This window comes from Cynocephalus volans, chromosome 2, assembly GCF_027409185.1.
Source record: "Cynocephalus volans isolate mCynVol1 chromosome 2, mCynVol1.pri, whole genome shotgun sequence".
NCBI classification, from domain to species: Eukaryota; Metazoa; Chordata; class Mammalia; order Dermoptera; family Cynocephalidae; genus Cynocephalus; species Cynocephalus volans.
Window position 1 is genome coordinate 140686973 of NC_084461.1, and position 19991 is coordinate 140706963.

Consider the following 19991-nt stretch of genomic DNA (forward strand, 5'->3'; position numbering starts at 1 on the left):
ACAACTTGCTGGGGCTGGGGGCAGCAGAGCATGTACTTGGCTGTCTTCACGGTCTCCACCCAGCCCACTTCCCTTGTTACATTACCAGTCCCCACCCAAAGCACAGGCAATATTTTACCTCCCTACAGATTATCACCTTCATTTTACCAAGAAGAACAGCATTCCAAAAGCAACGGTGACTTGTCCAAGGGACAAGAGGGAAATGAAGAATTGAATTTGGGGCTTCTGGTACCTATTTCAAAACTCTTTCCTCCACCTCACACTGCAAAATACTGCTACTGATCTCCATCACCTAGAGGCACCCTTACTAGCAGGTTGTTTTTTATTTGTTTGCTTTGGGGTTTTTTGTTGGAGGAATAATTTATGTGTTATCATGAGCACTCTCATTGGCTTCCCAAGAGCAGAAATGGGAGCTGGGTGTGGCCTGCACTTGGAGCACATTTTGAAACTATGAATGCATGACTCGCGGATTTCCAACCGACAGTCAAGACTATCCCCAGACAGGGCAGTACCCATTGCAACTAACCAGCCAGAGTTGAAAACGTAACTGCGGCTCTTAAGCCAGTTCTCTCCAAATTCTGCCCACTGAGTATTTCCCTATTTTTTCCTTTTTCCTTTTACTTAAACTCCTTTAGTCATACAATGCCTTAAGTGACTCCAAGGGTATTAAAAAGGCAACATTATTGTAAAGTGAGGATCAGAATAATTTTAAGTACAGAAATGGAACAAGGAATGTAATCATGAGCAGGTGTTTCAAATGGCCTCCTGAAAAAAGTAATATCCATCCATCTCAGCACTAATGAAACCATAAAGAAGCAGCTTTTGAAAGATGATGGTTTACTTTAAAAAGACTGTAAAACTGGATGTGGTGAAGAATCCCTTCTAAGAGTGTTACATCTGGCTAATTAATAAAAAAGTAGTTTGTGTCTTCCTTAAGCACAAGGAGAAGAAAAACAGGCAAAAATGATGATAGTGGTGTGTTTGTTAAATTGGGATGCTGGCAGGGAGAGTAGTTTTCTATGTTATGAATTATATCACAAACACTCTTGGCCCACGAAACAATTGGGCAAGCAGGTGATAATTTGTGTGGTAGTGTTCTCAAAAGAATCCTGCTGACCTAGAAAGCTAGAAAGTGAGGTGAGGGAAATGGGTTAAGAGTTTAATGTGAGGAGACTGGAGAAAGTTTAGGATAGTGACCGGTACCCAGTAGAGTCTCAGTCACTGACTCTGGAACGAGTGAATGGATGGATGGACAGAAGGATGAATACGTTACATACACATGAAGCACAGAAAAATTCAGATATGCACCCAATCCAGCCCATGGTTCTGCATGGCATTCGCTTTCCTTGATTCAAATTTTTATCTGATTTCCTCTAGTCCTCTTGAAGGCACCACTGATTAGCCATAATTCTCAAAACAAATATGATTTCTCCCCACTGAAGTCTACCTACAGAAAGCCAGCCTTGTCACATGGCGATGAGGGGATAGTTTTGTGCAGGGCACAGAAGGACATTTGGTTTGGCCTTCATGCTCAGAAAGCACCTCCAACCTAGACTTGGAACCTCATCTCCAAATAAAGTTCAACAGGTAATCACAGAGACACACCAACAGGATTGTAAAGAGGATGGGTTCATTATAAAATCTTAATGGTCAATGGTAAACATTTAAAATGTATGACAATTTTTGTGACAAAAACATATGGCCTTTCCTTATTTTCCCTGTGGATTTTATTTTGTAGTCAGTGGGAGCTTAAAATAAAGCAGTGGGCCAGGTGTCCAGCTCTCAACCTGAAGGAAAAAGATGTCAGCCATTTAAAAGGTTGGGCCCCCAAAGATAGTTTTCTGTCTTTAAATACTCGGCATCCTATTTTAAAGAGTCAAAACCCCAGGAAGATTACTATTGTTCAAGAAGACATTTGAAACTTGAAACAGAGTAGAAAATGTGGTGGAGTGGAAGAAAGAAACAAAATAAATTCACAGTTAAAGTAGCAATGCCAACCAATGAAAATGATTCGCCTACCATGTTCCAGATAAGAGGGCGTACCTTCCGAGGGGTCAAGCCTCCGAGCCCTCCGCCCGTGCTTGGAGTTATTATGGACAAACATGTTATCAGAGACCGCCAGGACATGGCCATCCACATTGACTGTTGTAGACACCACGACCTGGAGACATAAGAGAGAAATGAATGAACATTTTAATATAAAAGCATGGCGGGTAATAAACTCAAGTTAAATAAATAACAGCTGGGAGCTGAAGAAAATTGCATAGCTATTTCACATAATAACTGGTGCTTATGCTGTACAAGTCTAACAAGAGGAGCTATTGATGAGTGGGTCTTTGGCATGGAACGCTTTTGATGCAGTTTTAAGTAAAATTGCACAGTTTATAGTTATACAGCAGAAGGTACACTGTTAACCATAATTTTAACAAGAGGATCTTTATTAGCATATTTTTTTTACACAAGGGTGGTTGTGTTTCACCTAAATTACCCTTCAGTTTAGACACTAAAGGAGATATCACAGTTGATCATGCAAATAAAAATCTTTTGAATCTTTAAAATATCCTCCCTCCCCCCACTGTGTCAGGGTTAAGAGGAAAGAGAAATGAAAAGGAGAGGTGTCAGTAAGAGCTGGGATGCATTTTTTTTTTTTCTTCTCCTGGGTGTCATTTTGTGGTTTCTTGTACTTTTCTCTTTCCACATTAGTTTGGTTGATTAGACCAAAGCCCTCCTCACCACTATCATTACCACCACCTCCCCAATAAAACCCTGGTAATTAAGGGTTAAGATCTGTTTCAAAGCAAAAATATAAAAAATAAAACAATTGCGGGCTGGCTGGTTAGCTCATTTGGTTAGAGCGTGGTGCTGTTAACACCGACGTCTGGGGTTCGATCCCTGTACCAGCCAGCTGTCAAAAGAAAGAAAGAAAAAAAAAGAAAAAAAGATATTGTTGGGCTGGCTCTGGGCACAATTCAAACATCCAGGCTGTCTTATAAACTAACTCTCAACCCAGTTTGCCAGAAGAGACATAGGCAAAAGTGTTGTCTCCGAGAACTTTGACTAAAACAATGAGAAGAAATGACCTACACTTCTCCTTACATGAAATGGGGAAGGGGATTAAAACTGAAACCCATGGAGATATGTTTATTCATGTAACCTCTTACAACCAAATATAGTAATTGTCTGTAATTGCAGCTCCGGCTTCCACCTCATGCTTGGACACAGGAAACAGCAATCAGCCAGCTCCCGTTTAATCCACATATTATGTTGACTAATTAACTTTGCTCGACAGTTTATTTCTTCCTCCATTATCAGTCCCTGTCAGCCGCAAGCACCCCGCAGCATCAGGGGAACCTCGGGCTCTTTGATTGATCACCGATAGATTGACATGCAGATTAATTTAATTAGAATCACCTCACTTGAGAAATGAAAGACAATGGCAAGAGGGCTAATAGATGTGCTCTCGTAATGAGGCGAGCCTCCAGAGCAAGGCTGAGGATCTCTGATTTATTTTGCTCAATTCCCCAGTCACTTGGAAAGACTCTCGCTTTAATTGTTCTTGGTTTGGAGAGGCATTAGCCTCTGAAGAGGTGAAACGCTTTACAGGGGTTGGCACATACTGAGGCCTCTGTTTCTGAGAAAGCCTTTTCTCCAAGTTGGCTAAAGGGGGCACCGACTTCCAGAGTCTTGTGCAACCCTGAAGTTTCCTCAGCCGAGTTGGGCAGAGAGGGACACACTGGGCCTTGGCCTATGCCTGCAGATTGCCAGCCCTGCCTGGCAAATTGCTCCCCGCTGTGGATCTCCCACCCCACCAACCTTGCCATACTTAAAAGTTCCACTGTCCCCATTTGGTATAAATGCATCCTGGCAGAATATGTTGAATTCCCTTTCCCTGAGCCTTAAAGACGGTGACGAACTGCAGGCTGTGAACCCATAGCTCGCAATGGTATCATGAGGTTGATTTTATTTTCTAAGCCTATCTTGTTAAAATGAATACCCAAGGTATTCTCGTCAGTCATTGTGGAACCCCAAATTCCTTCTAGAACAAGTCATTCATGGGATGACACGCAAGTTTGATGCAGCAGTTAGCAAAGTGGTTTTTCTCTTTATTCATGATTGACCAACCAGGTCGGACATGGCCTGGAGCTCATGTGTACGCCTTGTCATTTGTAGGTTAACGTAAAAGAAGAAGGAGGAAGAAGAGGAAAAGGAGAAGAAAATGGCCTGTCTTTTAATTTTCAAAGCTATTATGTGCAGTGACAGAGTCAATATTACTCACGGCAACAGAAACTTGCTTTTTAGTTAGGAAGATGACTTTGTAAGACATTTACAATTATATAACAGAGCTGGGTCTTTCAAAGAAATTTTGATTTACTACAAGACCACAATTGAGTGGTCACTGGAGTCGTTAGCTGAAGAAACTATAAAAGGAATCCCAAACGGTGTCTGTTTCCAGTGTCAGGAAATACAGAAAGTGGTTATTCTAGATGTCTGTCTTAAGAGGAAAAAAAAGACATGACAATTCAGCATGCACCTGTAAGACACAAGCACTACAACTTAAGGCTTAAAATAGTCAATGTCTTTAAAAACACTGTCATCTAAATCTTACATTAAACAAAAACGTCAAAAACAGTTGAGAAAAAAAAGAAAACTATACCTATTTGTTTGTCTTTTCTTGGTGAGAGAAGGACAAGCAGGGCCACATGTGTAATAGAATCATTTAATTGAAAGATGCATTAAAATTGGAGAAAAGATAATACAAAGAATCATCATGCCTTTAATTTCCAGAAAATAAGAGCTAATACGTTCCTCAAAAACTCAGCACAGCTTCGCTACCCCAAAATAATTTCTCCTGCTTTAATTTGGAAAAGATCAGGATACATTTCAATAAAATATATGCTGAAATTAATCCACAGAGCAAATTGTAAATTAAAAAAAAAAAAATCTGTGAGATGCAAAAGGTATACTAATGTGGCCTTTAAAAATAGGCCCATAGTAGGAGGGAAAAGGGCCTTTACAGTTTAACACAAGATTAATGAGGTGCTGACACATTCATGTAGGCAAGGGGACAGACGGGCCTGCCAAATCTTCAACCTTCCCAAATTTTGTCAATAAAACACAGCTTGAATTTGGGACAGATAAACAGGGAAAATGATTTTACCTTTGGGCTCAACCGCCCCTTCCCTCTTTACACCCTTCTCCACTGCTTGGCCCAGACAAAGTGATGACAGGAAGATAAGCAACTGGTGTATTTAGAATTTTACAATATCTGTTATAATTAGACCTTCACTTTCTAGAACTGCATGATCAATACAGTGGCCAAATGTGTGGCTGTTTAAATTAAAACTAAAATTCTGTTCCTGAGTCTCAATAGCCACATTTCAAGTGCTTAGGAGTCAGAGGTGGCTACTGTATTGAACAGGGCAAACAGAACATTTCCATTATTGATTGTAGAATGTTCTATTGGACAGTGCTGCTCTGGAATGGTTTTGAAATAGATTGTGCTGATTTATTCGTGAAAATGGCCAAGTTATATCTCCTGAAATAAATATTAGCCTAAATGGATTAGGATTGTGTCCACATATATTTTTATCACTACCTTTTTGGAATCAAATTTCTACTACAAGGTTTTGCTTTTTAATATAGCAATCCAGAGGCATGCTAATGAACACTCAGCACGTTCCGTGATACCGTCTATCTGCGTCTTACCTTCCAGGTGAGAGTATTCAATATAAGGAGATGAGAAGGGCTGAAGAGAAGTTTGCAGGTACCCACAGACTTTGTAGATTTTACATTGATGTTTTCAATTTCTTGGCTCATATCAGTGGTTCAGAATTTGATTATATACTTTCCTGAATCTAGATATCCCTAAAGGTTATTACTTTTGCTATCTAGCTTCATCTGCTTAGAATATGAAAGAATAAGACACAAAATTAATGATTCTTGGCTTCCAAGCTTTCCCATTTGATGCAACTTTGGCTGGGTGAACTTAACTTCTCTAAGCCCCAGAGTCCACGACTTTCAAATGGGAATGATAATAGTACCTAATTTATAAGGTTACTGTGAGGCTTAAATTAATTAAAGTGGCAAGCATGGTTCCTGGTTCACATCAAGCACTCTATAAACATTAGTAGCTGTAGTAAAGTACTTGTCGCCTTGTTGGTGGAGCTAAACAAGAAGTTCAGAAGTATGTGTTGGGCGGATAACCTGAAACATCTTGATGGCCATAAAGAGGACCCAGCAAAAACTGTTATTTTAAATAAAAGGACACAGAAAATGGTTTTTTTTTATGCCCACTGCTCAATAAAGCCTTCCCATTTTAATGACCTTTGTGCTCACAACACATTATGATACAACTTTGGCCTCTCGTGAATTGCAATTTTCACTGGGTTTTGTAATTCGGCATTCTAGAACCTATCTCTGTCTTAACTTGTTACATTCTAGGCTTAAAACTAAATAAAACCTTACAGCTTTGAAAATAGTCTGTAAATTAGATGTCTTATCAGTTCAGTCTAGTTTTCCCAATATTTCACATCAAGGAGGGTTTCTCGGGAGTTTTGTCATTGGTTAGGACTTCCTGGCCTTCCTTTCTCAGGCTGTTCCTCTTCCCTTCATGTCAAGCAGGAGACCTTGTATGTCCTAACGATATTATCTAAGATTCATGAAGCATAACCTCTGTCTCAAGAGCAGATTTTCAAAAAGACACAACAGCTAAATTCAATCATGAGTGAAAGATCACAGTAACAAAAGTGGCAGCTCATGTGGAAGAAGGGATCATGACAAAAGCCACCAAAAGAGGTGAAATCTGTGTCTTTTAAGCATTTCTCTAATAAATATGGAATCAGAGGAAAGACTAGACCATAAAAATATTTTCAATGTTTAAATTTAGAATATTTTGGTAGTAAGTACCTCCCTCCAAAAAATAACTTCAGTAAGTTAATTTTGAATGATTATAAAAAATTATAAAGCTTGTTTTTCAATGCTGACACATGGTAACTAGGTAAAAGGAAACTAGTGCTAAAGTTGATCTGTTCCGTGGCTTCCTTTCCTCTGGTTTTAGCTTGTTGTATTTTTGCATTAACCCAGGGCTCCTTTATTAATAAGGCTTAAAACGCAAAAACTTGAAGTACAAGAAATGAAAAGGGATTAAGCAACATTCCATGGAATAGTACTCAACAACAAAAAAAGAACAAACTATTGACACACCTGGATTAATCTCCAAAGAGTTATGCAGAGTGCAAAAAGCCAATACCAAGAGGTTGTATACTACCTATTATGGGCTGAATTGTGTGTCCCCCAAACTCATAGGCTGAAGCCCTGATGCCTAGCAACTCAGAATGTGACTCTTTAATTTAAGACAGGGCCTTAATTACATTAAAATTAGGATATTAGGGTGGTCCCTAATTCAATCTGACTTGTATTCCTGAAAGAAAAGGAAATTTGGACACACAGAGAAGGTGAATGGGGCTACTATAAAAGGACAGGAGGAGAGATTCTTGCAGTGATGGAAATGCCCAATATGTTGACTACAATGATAGATCCACAAAGTAACACATGTGATAAAATTTTATAGTACTAAAAAATATACCCACACAAATGAGTACAAGTAAAACCAGAGAAATTTGAGGAAGCTGGGTGAACTGTATCAATGTCCATATCCTGGCTATAATATTGTACTGTAATTTTGCAAAATTGCTATTGAAGGAGACTATGTAAAAGGCACATGGGATCTCTCTCTCTGTATTACTTCTAACAACTGCATGTGAATCTACAATTATATCAATAAAAAATGAAACTAAATAAAAGGCATCGGCAACCAAGATGTCCTCCAACGGGTGAATGGACAGACAAACTGGTAATCCATACAATGGAATATCATTTAGCAATAAAAAGAAATGAGCCATTAAGCCACAGAAAGGAATCTTAAATGCATATTACTAAATGAAAAAAAATCCAATCTGATGAGATGATATAGTGTATGATTCTAATTATATGACATTCTGGAAAAGGCAAAACTATGGAGACAGTGAAAAGGTCAGTGGATGCCAACAATTTAGGAGGAAGAAGGGATGAATAGGTGGGGAACAAGGGATTTTTAGGGCACTGAAACCATTCTCTGTAATAGTATAACTGATGGATGCATCATGCATTTGTAGAATGTACAAGACAAAGAGGGAACCCTAGGGTAAACTATGGACTTCAGTCGATAATAACATATTAAATACTGATACATCAATTGTAACAAATGTGTTATACTAATGCAAGATGTTAATAATAGAGGAAATTGAGAGGGTGTATGAGAACTCTCTATACCTTCTACACATTTTTCTATAAATCTAAAACTGCTTTACAAAATAAAGTCTATTTATTTTTTTAAAGGCATTGATTAATTTCTACCCTCAACCCCACACAGTCCACATTCTGCATCCTACCTGTCTGCAGAACCATTTTTTTACAGACTCATCAAATGTTAGAATCACAAGAGACCCAAGAAATCAACTAATCTAGTGGCTTCCAACTAAGTTTTCAAATGAAGTAATGGGGGACAATATTGCAGAGAGGGAACCATAAATGCATCCACAATAAGGCCACACACTAAAATACTCGGTAATTTTCCTTTGTCTGGGATCATATCAACTCCATATAGAAACTCTGGTTATCTTGTACTCATGAGAAGCTTTGAACTGGCAGTTTTACATGGTTTTGAATAAATTTAAGGCCCAATAAATGTAATTAGAAAAATATGTCATCGCATGAGGTCCACAGGAGAAACTGATAAAAGGAGTCCTCGATAGTTATGGCATTGAAAATTTGTCCAATGCTTCCTTTTACAGCTTGGAAAACTGAGGCCCAAGAGGTTTAAAAACATCAAGGTCATAGGACAAATTAAGAGCAGAGGTGATACTGAGGGGAAACCTCCAGACTCCCAGTTCAGTTCTCAGCCATGACATCTCTGGCCTCTCAATACACAGTCCTGGCTTAAGAGCTCTCTCTGGACTCTCCTGGTATTTTCCAATACAAATCTATGGTATCTATGTGACTGGATATAGTTTAAGTATTTTTTTTTTAAATGGTATGCAGCAGTTATGTCTTCCTTAACTTTGCTCTTTAAAATATCCTTGACTGATATGGAACGAGATATTCCCAGAAACATGCCTGATTGCTCGTTTATATCCATCTGAAAGATCCCAAATAACTCATTAAAAATTATGGAGGACATGTGAACAAACAGGATGTAAAAAAGTGGAACTGCTGGAGTAGGGGAGTGGTTAACTGAATTAAATTCCACACTTTAGGGCTCAAGGCAAAACTGTCTTTTCTCTTAACAGGAAGACAAGAACAGATACTTCTAAATTTCCAGATACTTGGGCTAAGTTAATTTAGACCTTTGGAAACTAGACTTAGCTTCTGTATCCTGAGCCGTGACACATGCTAAACATGAAAAGCTCACCAGTGATCCAAACTTTGTTCCTCTCTCTGTGGACGAGGATACATTTGATGACTCTTGATGGTGTCACTGGTGTTTAACTGTTTTCCTCTGTTATGTATCCTCATTAGCTATTTGAAGCAGGAGTGAGCTAAATATACAGCATTGTCACGTGTTGGAGACAACAAGAGGGCTACGGTACATGGACAGCGAAATCAGGAGCACGCAAATGGCATGTCGGTCAACAGCTCAGATTCCAGAGTCAGACAGTCCTGAGCTTGATCCATAGGAATGAGCTGTGAGCCTACTATGTGCCTGTCATATGCCAGGCACTATTTTAAGTGCCTGGCATATGACAGGCACATAGTAGGCTCACAGCTAGAGAAGCAGCAATGAACAAGACAGACAAAGCATTCACCCACCAAGAGTCCTTATTGGGGACAGAGCAGGGCTCAGACAGTCAATTAGTAAGCAATAAAAGCAAATTTTAGATTGGGATGAGTTCTAAAAAAAAATAAAATGGGGAGAGAAGGGAGAAGCCTAGGTGGGAGCTATTTTTGATTGAGTAATTAAGGAAGGCCTCTCTGAGGAAGTGCCATTTTGGCTGAAATCTAATCAATAAGAAGAATCAGCCATTCAATGATGTGGCAAAGTTTTTCCCAGGGAGACAGGACAGCAAGTGCAAAGGTCCTGAGGCAAGAATGAGTTTGGTGTGTTTGGAGAGGAAAAATGAAGAATGAGAAAGAAAGCCAATGTGTTTGATGCGAGCAAAGTGAGCAAGAGAGAGTGGTAGAAAAATAAGTAAGAATAGACACGTGTAACAGTACAGTGTCTGACATATAACAAGAGCTCTATAGTTATAGCTTAAAAAGTAGTAGAGTATAAAAATACCTTTTCTTGGTAAGTCCCAATAACTATAGGCATCCTCAAAACCAATACCCATTGGCAATCAGTGACCAAACCAAACACTTTTACCTGTATCCTTTAATGTATTTTACATTTTCTTCATAAGCAACTAGACTTAATGTAGAAATACACTTTCTCTAAGTGCAGAGCTACCACTCATCAAATCCCATTCATAAGGATTCCTTCTCAGTGATTCATGCTCTCTGCCAAGGCTCAGCATACAGCTCATGCCAAGATACATATTTGCCCAATAAGCCGTAATGGTTTAATATATCAGGTTGAAAATTCACCATTTGTATTTACCAGGTTATGTGAATTAATCCTGTATTTTGAAACTATCATTAGAGCTGCTTTCATTATAATTAATCAGCATGGTGCATCTTGAAATTATTCTGTAGGAAGAGAGTAATGGCAGCTCAGACCCTTCACATTGTGTTGGTACAGAATTTAATTGCAAGATGTGCTGTTTGTCAAAACAATATAAGAATATCCAAGACAGAGGGTGGGGAACAGTGGGGGAGAAAGAAAAAGGATGAGAATATTTCCTTTCTTATGTAAGCGCCTTTAAAAGTAGCTGAAACTGCAGAGGTTGGGCATGTATTTTAAGAATCCTCTAATTGTACCCTATAACATACTGATTCAGAGACACGGTGGCTTTTTAAATAAATAACAAAGATCCTCCAAAATTTCTAGAATTTACTTAAGACGGTAGGGAGTTATCTTTTAATGTCATAACCCATGTCATCATTTTAAAAGAAGAACACATTTTTGGTAGGAATTTGGAACAAATAACCTAGTGGTTTCTTCACATATTTCCTATCCAAACGACTACAGAGTGAAAGAAGTGTTCACTGCTCAGATAATCATGAGATAAACATTAGTTCTGTGCTTGCTGCTCCCTCTCCTCAGAACTCCCTTATGGCTCTTCTCAGAATGATTTATTCTTATCCTTTACCTCTGAACCTAAGTGTCACCTCCTCAGAAGTCTTCCCTACTCACCTGCTTTAAGGTAGGTTCCCATCTCCCACCTCACATTATTTTCCTTTCTCATAATATTCTGTTTAACTTTTATAGCAATAATTACAATTTCTGATTATTTGTAATTACTAATTTGTACACATCTTCATTGTGGCGGCTGATGGTAATTATTCCCCATACATCCATTTTCTGGGCTGCACGACTACACACTTGCAGGCCTCTCTGTGGTTATGTATGACTACATGGCTGACTTCTAGCAATGGAATGTGAGCAGATTTGATGAGGATCATTGCTAAGCCAAGGTTTTTATGAAGTCCACATGCCCGCTTCATGTGCCCTTCACCCTTCAGCTGGCTGGATGAAGACAACAAGGCTCTATGTGATGGGGGAAGCACAAAACAAAAAGAGCTGGGGACCCCAAATCCTTTCAAGGACAGGATCTGCACATCAACCAGGAGCACCTGCTTTGTATCATTCTGCGAGAAAGAACTAACATTCTGTTGCATATAAGCTATTATATATTCTTTGGCCTATTTGTTACATCAGCTAGTATTACCCTAACAAACAGACCCCAACAGGGATATGTTTCACTAGGGCAAAGATCCTATCTTTCTTGCTTATCATGATAGACTCACCACCTAGCACTTCAAATAAATACTACTGAGCAAAAGCAGGCATGCACGAATGAATATATCTTACATTTATATTCATATATGGTCAAAGATCTAGCACTAATATATGAATACAGATTCATAAGCTATGGAAAAACCGTTGAAGAGATAAGAGGCATTTGAAAATTTATACTTTATTTCATAGTCTCCAGGTATTATGGTATCTACCGCAATGACAGCTCGAACCCAATTCTTGTTCCTCCCCTTACCACCCTCATTTTGCCATTCCCAACAAGGAAAGCTATTGATAAGGATTTAAAAGGATTTAAATCTTAACCTTGAATTGTCTGGCTCCTGTCAGTTAAAAACCAGACCTGAGACATGTTTCTAACACAGTCCTTTGACATTAGCATCTTTTTAGTGTCAAGATGAAGAAACAGACTCATTTAGTCATATTGAATTTCTCTCTGTGTCATAAGCTGTTTCCATCCTCGACTTTTCCCCCCTGCTCCTTCCTCCACCCTCCCCACACCTACCAGGACTGAATGAAGCCTGTATCCACTGTTGTATTTAAGCAAGTTTGTTACCCTCACCACAGCCTAGGGATTTCAAAAGAAAACATCCATTGTAAATTTAAAAAAAAAAAAAAAAAAAAGATTGTACTGGATTCTCTACAAGGTTTATTCCATACAGCCTTAAAGTATGCACACAGACAAGCTCTGCAGAAAGTGATTAATTTCTTGAAAACACTAAGGTCACACTAATTGACATGACCTGTGTAATTAAGCAGTCTCTGTTTACACACCAGAAGCCCAGCCGCTGAGCAGCTGAGTTTGCTTGACAGAATGTCTTTACATGTCAAGAGATCAACAACCTTTCTTATGTCCTCCTTAGTCACCTACACAGGCCCCTGATTGCTGTTCAGAGCAGACATGCTCTGGCATTGCTGTGTGAAGATCAGCCTGGACCTGGAAGGCATACAAAGTGGGACAGGGCAAAAGAACAACATTAACGGTCAGAGAGAACCCACTCAATAGGCAAGAGAGGGAGTTTTCAATCAGATGTCTCCAGGATTCGGCTTTGCAACATAACTGGTAAAAGCCCCATCGATATGTGAAGAGAAGACCAGAGTTTTTGTATACCAACAAGACACTCTTTCACTCCCCCTCAGAGGCAGCAGTGACATAAGAATATTTGAAACCAGCTTCCCAGTTAGTATGCTATGAGAAAAGTGATAGAAAGTATATATGTCTTGTTCAAAAAAAACTTTCAACCCATGTCATTAAGACACATCTCCGTCAGCCAGGATAGCTGTAGGGGAGACTCATCCTCTCCGTCTTGGTTCAGTCCTAAGATGTGGGCACTTCAGTATAATTTCTGAACAGAGTACTCTGAGATGTCTGGGGGCTGCTCCACTCATGCCCTGGCCGGGGGAGGGGCTTCCTTGTCCTGGAGAACTACCCAAAACCTCCACAGGTTAAGTGAAGCTTGTGCCGCCCGCTAAATAGGAGCTTCTTTTTCTAAAGTTCCTACAAGTAAAAACTGACCAACACTGTGGCTCTGCCCTGAAACAATGTTCCAGTTCTTCCCCTTCCATGTGACTCTACCCTCTGCCTGATGAGCTTTGGTGATGTTTCAATGTTTTCATGAAAATGGTATCTTTAGGCTCTATTAGGACAAATACTTCTTTTGAAAACCCCCCTCAGGCTTTGCTGGGATTCCGGCACATATTGGTGAGTAGTCACTATGGCTCTTGGATGTTAAGGGATTTCCATATTGACTCACTAAGTTTCTGCCTATAGACTCTGGACAATTTCTGCATTGTTCCAAAACATTAGAAAATATCTGAGTCAGACAGACTGGGTTGAATCACTGCCTCAGCACTCAATAGATGTGTAACTTTGGGCAAATTGCTTAACTGCTGGAAGCCTGTTTCCTCATTTATAAAATGGGAATAATCCATTTTGCATATTCTTAGGAGTATTATGAAGATGAATACGGTAACTCATGTAAAATACTCCACACAATGCCTCTCACAAAATAAGTACCCAATAAATGATAGTTTTATCATTATCATCATCATCATCATCATCATCATCATTACCTGTGTCCATAGATGTACATAAAGGTAGAAACATAGACACATGTATTTATACATATGAATATGGAACACACTGAATGTAGACACAGATATAAACCGTCATCTCCCCAGAACTAATGAAGTTAGGAATAGACCAAGACAGGGAACATAGGAAGATAAACCAGCTTGGGTTGGGGGGAGGGGGGATGAGAATCACAATGAGTTTAGTTTGGGGCTCACTGAGTTAAGTTCCTAGAAATATCCAGTAGGAATGTGGGTGGCTAGCTCTGAACGTGGGTGTCAGGTCTCAGAGACCCTGACTCCAGAGTCCTCAGTACACAAATAGCAGTTAAGATCCTGGGAGTGGAGAAGAGAGGAGAGCCTATAAAGTAAGAAAAGGTCCAGATCTCAGAAAGAAATTTGGGGAACACCCACATTTACAGAAAGGCAGATAAAGAGCAACTCTTGGAGGGGACTGAGAACGAGTGAATGTTGTCATGGAATCCAGGGGGAAAAGATGGATTTGAGAAGGTTGGAATGGCCATCAGCATGAACTCATGCACAGAAAGGTAGGAGTAATAGTTGTGAAAGAAAAAAGACTGGAGAAAATAATGAAAGGTTGGGAAAGGGACATTTGAGATTTTGCTTTTACTCTCCTGCAGCAATTCATTCATTCCCTGATTGCATACATGTCCACATGCCTACATACAAAACACCAAATGCTAACTGTGTAAAAATGATAATTAAAGAAAGATGTAAATGTACAGAGATACAAAATAAAATGAGTCAGTGTTCACCAAAGGTACCCTCCCTCCTCTCCCAGGAGGTAATGAATGGGTGATGCGAACAAAGCAGGTTACATCCGAGATCTAATAAGGAATTTGTGATTGTTGACAGAGACACAGCTGCTCTTCAACTCAAAAACTGACTTGGTGGTGGCCAAGGTAGCTGCCCCTGCTGAGAAAGGTCTATCTAGTTAGGATCCATTTGAGAATCACAGGCAAGAGCACTGTCAGGGTTCAGATAAATTACATTTATTTGAAGGACAGTATAGACCTTGTGCTGGGCAGCTCTCATAGGACATCAAAGGATGTACTCTTTGGGACAGTAGCACTGTCACCAGGAAGAGTCTGTCAGAGGTCATCAGGTATAGGGCTGAACCAGTGGTTCTCAATCAGGGGCAATTTTTCCTCCCTCTCTCCCTCTCTCTCCCCCATCAGAGGACATTTGATAATGTCTGGAGACAGTTTTGGTTGTCATGGTTGAAAAGAGGGATGTTCTCTACCAGTATCTAGCGGGTAGAGGCCAATGACACTGCTAGACATCCTGTAATGCCCAGACAACACCTCCCTGCCCCCCAACAAAGGATTATCCAATCTAAAATGTTAATGGTGCCCATGATGAGAAATCATAGACTGAACTAATGACTCATCTTCAGTTTATCATAAGGATTTTCTCCAAGGGCTTACATTATATATTTTTTTAACATTTTCAAATGACTTATATATGTAAAATGTTTTTCTTTCATATGTAGTGAAATAAACAGAGTCATCATTTTTACTCCACTTTGCAGTTGAGGAAACTGAGGCTCCAAAAGATTATAAGACTTACCAGAAACCTAACTTGTGCCTCCTCACCTCAGTAGCCATCCTACTAAATAAAGAATAACTATTTTGTGTGCAAAAATAAAGCTTTCTAGACACCCTCAAAAATAAGAGACTGAATTGGTTTCTCATCTTGTAACAGAGCTATATTTCTATAATTGAAGGCTTTCAGACCTTTCACTAGCATATTCTATGAAGGAAAGCAAGCTCCTGGAATTTCTACACAAATGCTCCTTTAGATTCCTGGTGTCACCAAAGTCCCTCCCAAATTCTGTTGCCCTAAGAAGTACAGCAGAGTTAATCCTGGTATTCATAAGGCATTAGACATATTCACTAAACATAAATTGTTTCATGGCTGGCTGTGCTTTGTTCCTAACCCAAGCTTGGTCAAAAAAGATACATGGTGCATCTCCAGACCAAAGCAAGCTACAAAATAGTTTATACTGAAACCCAACTACACGTTGCAAGGCACTTAGCAACACATGCTCAGTAGCAGGGTATGTGTGCTTTCACCAGCTTAACTGCACAGCTGACTATGGCCCAACACACACAAAAAGTCCTGTGTGGGAAGAGAACACCCAAGTTTACCAGCTTGGGGTAAGAAGCTAGCCAGGGGAAGCACTCTCCAAGAAATGAATCATCTATGAGTTCTCCCCATGCATCTCCGTCAAGACAAAAGGTGGTAAGGCTGAGATAATTTTACAGAAATACCTCAGAATCTCTGGAGACAATGTCTTATTTCCACTGAATTTGTTCTTTAATGGGACCAATAAGACTCATTTCTTTTTTAAAAGAGTCATCTTGGAGACTGAGAGATACTGACATCCACAGTCATCACCCCTTCTCTTCCTCTCCTCAGAGAATGTGTAGCTAAAATTTTTCAAGAGCCTCTCAGAGATCATGCATTTCAATCTACACTTTAAGCTGACTAAGTATATCTAAGAACATACTTTAAACAACATGCTGCTCCCTGACAGATGTGCCAGCATCCAGATATGGGTCATTACTCTGATGGGGAAACTAACATTGACCATGCAAACAAGTTAGCCGTAAAAGGAGATGAAGAGCAGCACAAGGGTCTGTAACTTTGCTACTCAAAGTGTGGTCCTTGGCTTTGACATCACCCACGGGAGCTTGTTAGAGATGCAGAATTCTAGTCCCACCCCAGACCTCAATCAGCATTTTAACAAGATCCCCAGGGGATTCTCAGCACTTTTAAGTTAGAGAAGCACCGTGTCTAGAACTCAACAACATTTCCTAAAACCTAAGTACCATTTTGTGTCTTAGAAGTTAACCCATTTGCTTTTGAGTCGTCTTCCTTTAGTAAATGTAAAATTCTGTGAGGTTAACATGCCACTCGTGCTTTAAATGGTGGCAGATCTGACAGATGCTTGAGAACATTCACATGTGTTGTACAAGGACATTTCTGAGACAGAAGTGAGTGTCACCCATATCATTCTAGACACGCTCTGCTTCTTAAGGGGTCCATTTATAATAAGCAATTACTGCTAACAATTTCCAAGCCTGGAAGAGGAGAGTGGAGAGAAAGTGAGGAAGAAGGGCCACAATTATAAAACAGAAGTTTTACCAGTTTTACTCTTTGATCTTGTTTACTGGTTTTCTACTTGCAAAATTTTAGACAAAGAATTCATCATTTCTATGTACTTAATCTATGGGGGTTTAGGCATGTGAGTCCATTCAGTAAGTCGAAACTAGACTCAAAGGACGTCACTGCTGTAACCAGTGACCACAGGTGGTGCAGTCCCAATTCTTCTCTAATAAAAACAACTCCTAGATTGCAGATACCTGGGGGACCAAGGGCCTCACCTGCTTCTCACCTCTGGGGAAACAACTATACTCTATATCTTCTCCTGCCTAAGACTTTTTAACCCTCTCTTGATATTCATGTCGTTATTGAGATTTAAGAAAGACAAGACAGACCCACCTGGAATCTCCGCATGTCACGTGGGTTTCCTGCATTCTTTAGGCAATTTTGGTTACATTTGAGGAAAAATTTCAAGAAGAACCTGTAAAGAAACAAATGATCACGGTTAGCAGTTCAGTCCTGACACAGGAGAGAAAAAAGTAGTAAGTCTCTTTTGGATTGCGCATTCTATTCCCTATAAACATTTTCTAAAATATTCAGAAATACTCAAAACTACTGGTATTAGATCCCGTATTTCATTTAAGGCTTCAGCCTTTGCTTTGCATCCAAACTAAACCTTTTTTTTTTTTTTTTAATGAAGGGAACACTCTTGGTACTGCCAACAGATATCACAAAAGAATTAAGCCCCTAAGGAAGTATTTTCGCTCTTACAGTAGGAAAGTCTTCACCGTAATTTAAGATAGGTTCCAATTGCATATAATTCCCTGAGAATTACTCATGATCCCCAACAACAACATGTAATTTAAGCTCTGTAAATTGACAGGTGATGAACTGACAAAACATATGCTGGGTGAATACAAGGATGTGGTAAATATAAACACTTCTTATCTTAGCATCTCCAAATAAAATACTCTAATTAGTAGTACCCATGAGAAGTATGTAAGATTCACATACTGATTAACCTCTTTTGACTTCTCAGATATCTCCCAAATGTTTTCCTTAGACTGCCTACTAAACACAAAAGCTATCTGGGATTGAATAAGGATCTTCCTGCCACACTGCCACTTTGGTCTCTGAATTGGTTCTATAGTAAGATCCACAATTTTTACTAGCTAAGGTGATCAAAGGTCCCAATTTGCCAAAAAATATACTAGTTGGCACCAGCTGTACTGGTATAAGTATTAATAGTACCTACTTTAGCTCTCAAAAGTGTCCTGGTATAGGGAAATTTCTGAGTTTTTTGTTATGTAACCAAAGTAGTTGTTAAAGTCCATCATGGAAAAAGCAGCACGTATTAAAGATGTCATGTTAGGGCATTCATGTTGGCCGCCTGCGGTGAAACCCCTCTATCTGCCCATATTTGGGAAAAGAGCATTTGTAAAGCCATCCAAGTTCTGCAATTCCTTTTACTTTTAGGCCTAGATGTGCCTGTGGATTTCAGGCCCAAATATGTTACAAAGACATTAGAATGCATTAAAATGCTGGCCAGTTAAATTCTGGTAGGAATTCTCTTTTCTTCACCTTTCCCCCACTTCAAGTTGACAATGGAGTAAAATTCCCACCTCAATACACATAACTGGTGAAGAATTCTCACCCGGTGTTGCCTCAGTGTGAATTCAGCTCTAGGTACAACGTCTATCAACCACACAGCACTGGGGTCCTCTATAACAAGGGCACTGCACAAGAACATACCTAGTTCAACCAATTTCTGAAATCTAAACTGAGAGAAGTCCCAGAATAGCCTCTCTCCTCCCTGGTCTCCTAGCATCTGCCAAGATGAGAGTATGGCATGGGAATGACTCTTCAAAGAGAAAAAATGACTTTTTCAAAAGAGTAATGTTTTAAGATGTAAGCATCCTTCTGAAATGGCTCTTTCAACATCACGCAACATTCAACTGCACATCAATAAAAGCAGACCTCTGAATGATCATTTGTCCCTACTTCCAGGTTCTTTCCATAGAGGCTGAAGTTTATCAGCCTTTCGTCTAAGATAAATGACTCACAGAACACAGCTGAAGCCCAACCATGTAAAATAAAGTCGGACCTAGGGCGCCCCTTCCCAAAACAAAGAGCAACACTGTCATTGCACAGGCCAATCAGCCGGTCACTCACTTGTGTCTTCTTTCAGTAGGGTAGACTTAGGGAAGAAAAGGAGTTGAGAGAGTGGTCAGAACTCTAAGTGCACTGCCCCATTACCCTGAGCTCTCAGAATGAGAGTGCTGGGTGGCTGTACTGATCACACATGGCTTTCAGAAACCACGTAACGCAGTAGAGCTGGTGGTAGTGAGTCCCCTATACTGTTGGAGTTCAAGCCCATATCCAAAGACATCTGAGATGTGAAAACTGGCTGCTTCTTTCAAATACAGCTGGTTAGAAGGAGTATTTTTGAAAGCCACTGCAATCCTCAGAAGAAGGCTGACTACCACTAAACTGACAATGAGAGTTACTGTGATATGGTGGAAAGACACAGCCAGAAATGCCCAGAATGGGATTCATATCCTGACTCAGCCAGGTATTACTCGTGTGACTTTGAATAAGGAGCTCAACTTCTCTACATCACACTTTCCTCTTCTGTGAGCCAGGTATAATAACAGTACTACCTTATAAGACAATTAATTGGTGAAAATTAATTGGGATAATGTATATGGCAAGCATACATTGGTAACGGTGGCAGTGATAGTTATAACAGCTTCTGTGTATTCTGTGCTTACCTTGCACTCAGTACAGTGCCGAGAACTTCAAATACGTTTTCCCATTTAATCCTCCTAAATACCCTCTGCTA

General features: G+C 39.7%; 1 protein-coding gene across 13 annotated transcripts in view; it reads right to left on the bottom strand.

Moving 5' to 3' along the window:
* EBF1 (EBF transcription factor 1) overlaps positions 1-19991 on the bottom strand; it is a 378728-nt gene that overhangs the window by 119096 nt on the left and 239641 nt on the right. For 7 of the 13 annotated variants that reach the window (XM_063085519.1, XM_063085515.1, XM_063085511.1 and 4 more), the window contains exons 7-8: positions 17549-17630; positions 2020-2161 (exon numbers count right to left, since the gene is read on the bottom strand). In XM_063085519.1, the coding sequence (XP_062941589.1) occupies positions 2020-2161; positions 17549-17630 (224 nt within the window). The remainder of the gene's footprint in view (positions 1-2019; positions 2162-17548; positions 17631-19991) is intronic. The other 6 variants (XM_063085514.1, XM_063085520.1, XM_063085516.1 and 3 more) reach the window with 1 other exon arrangement.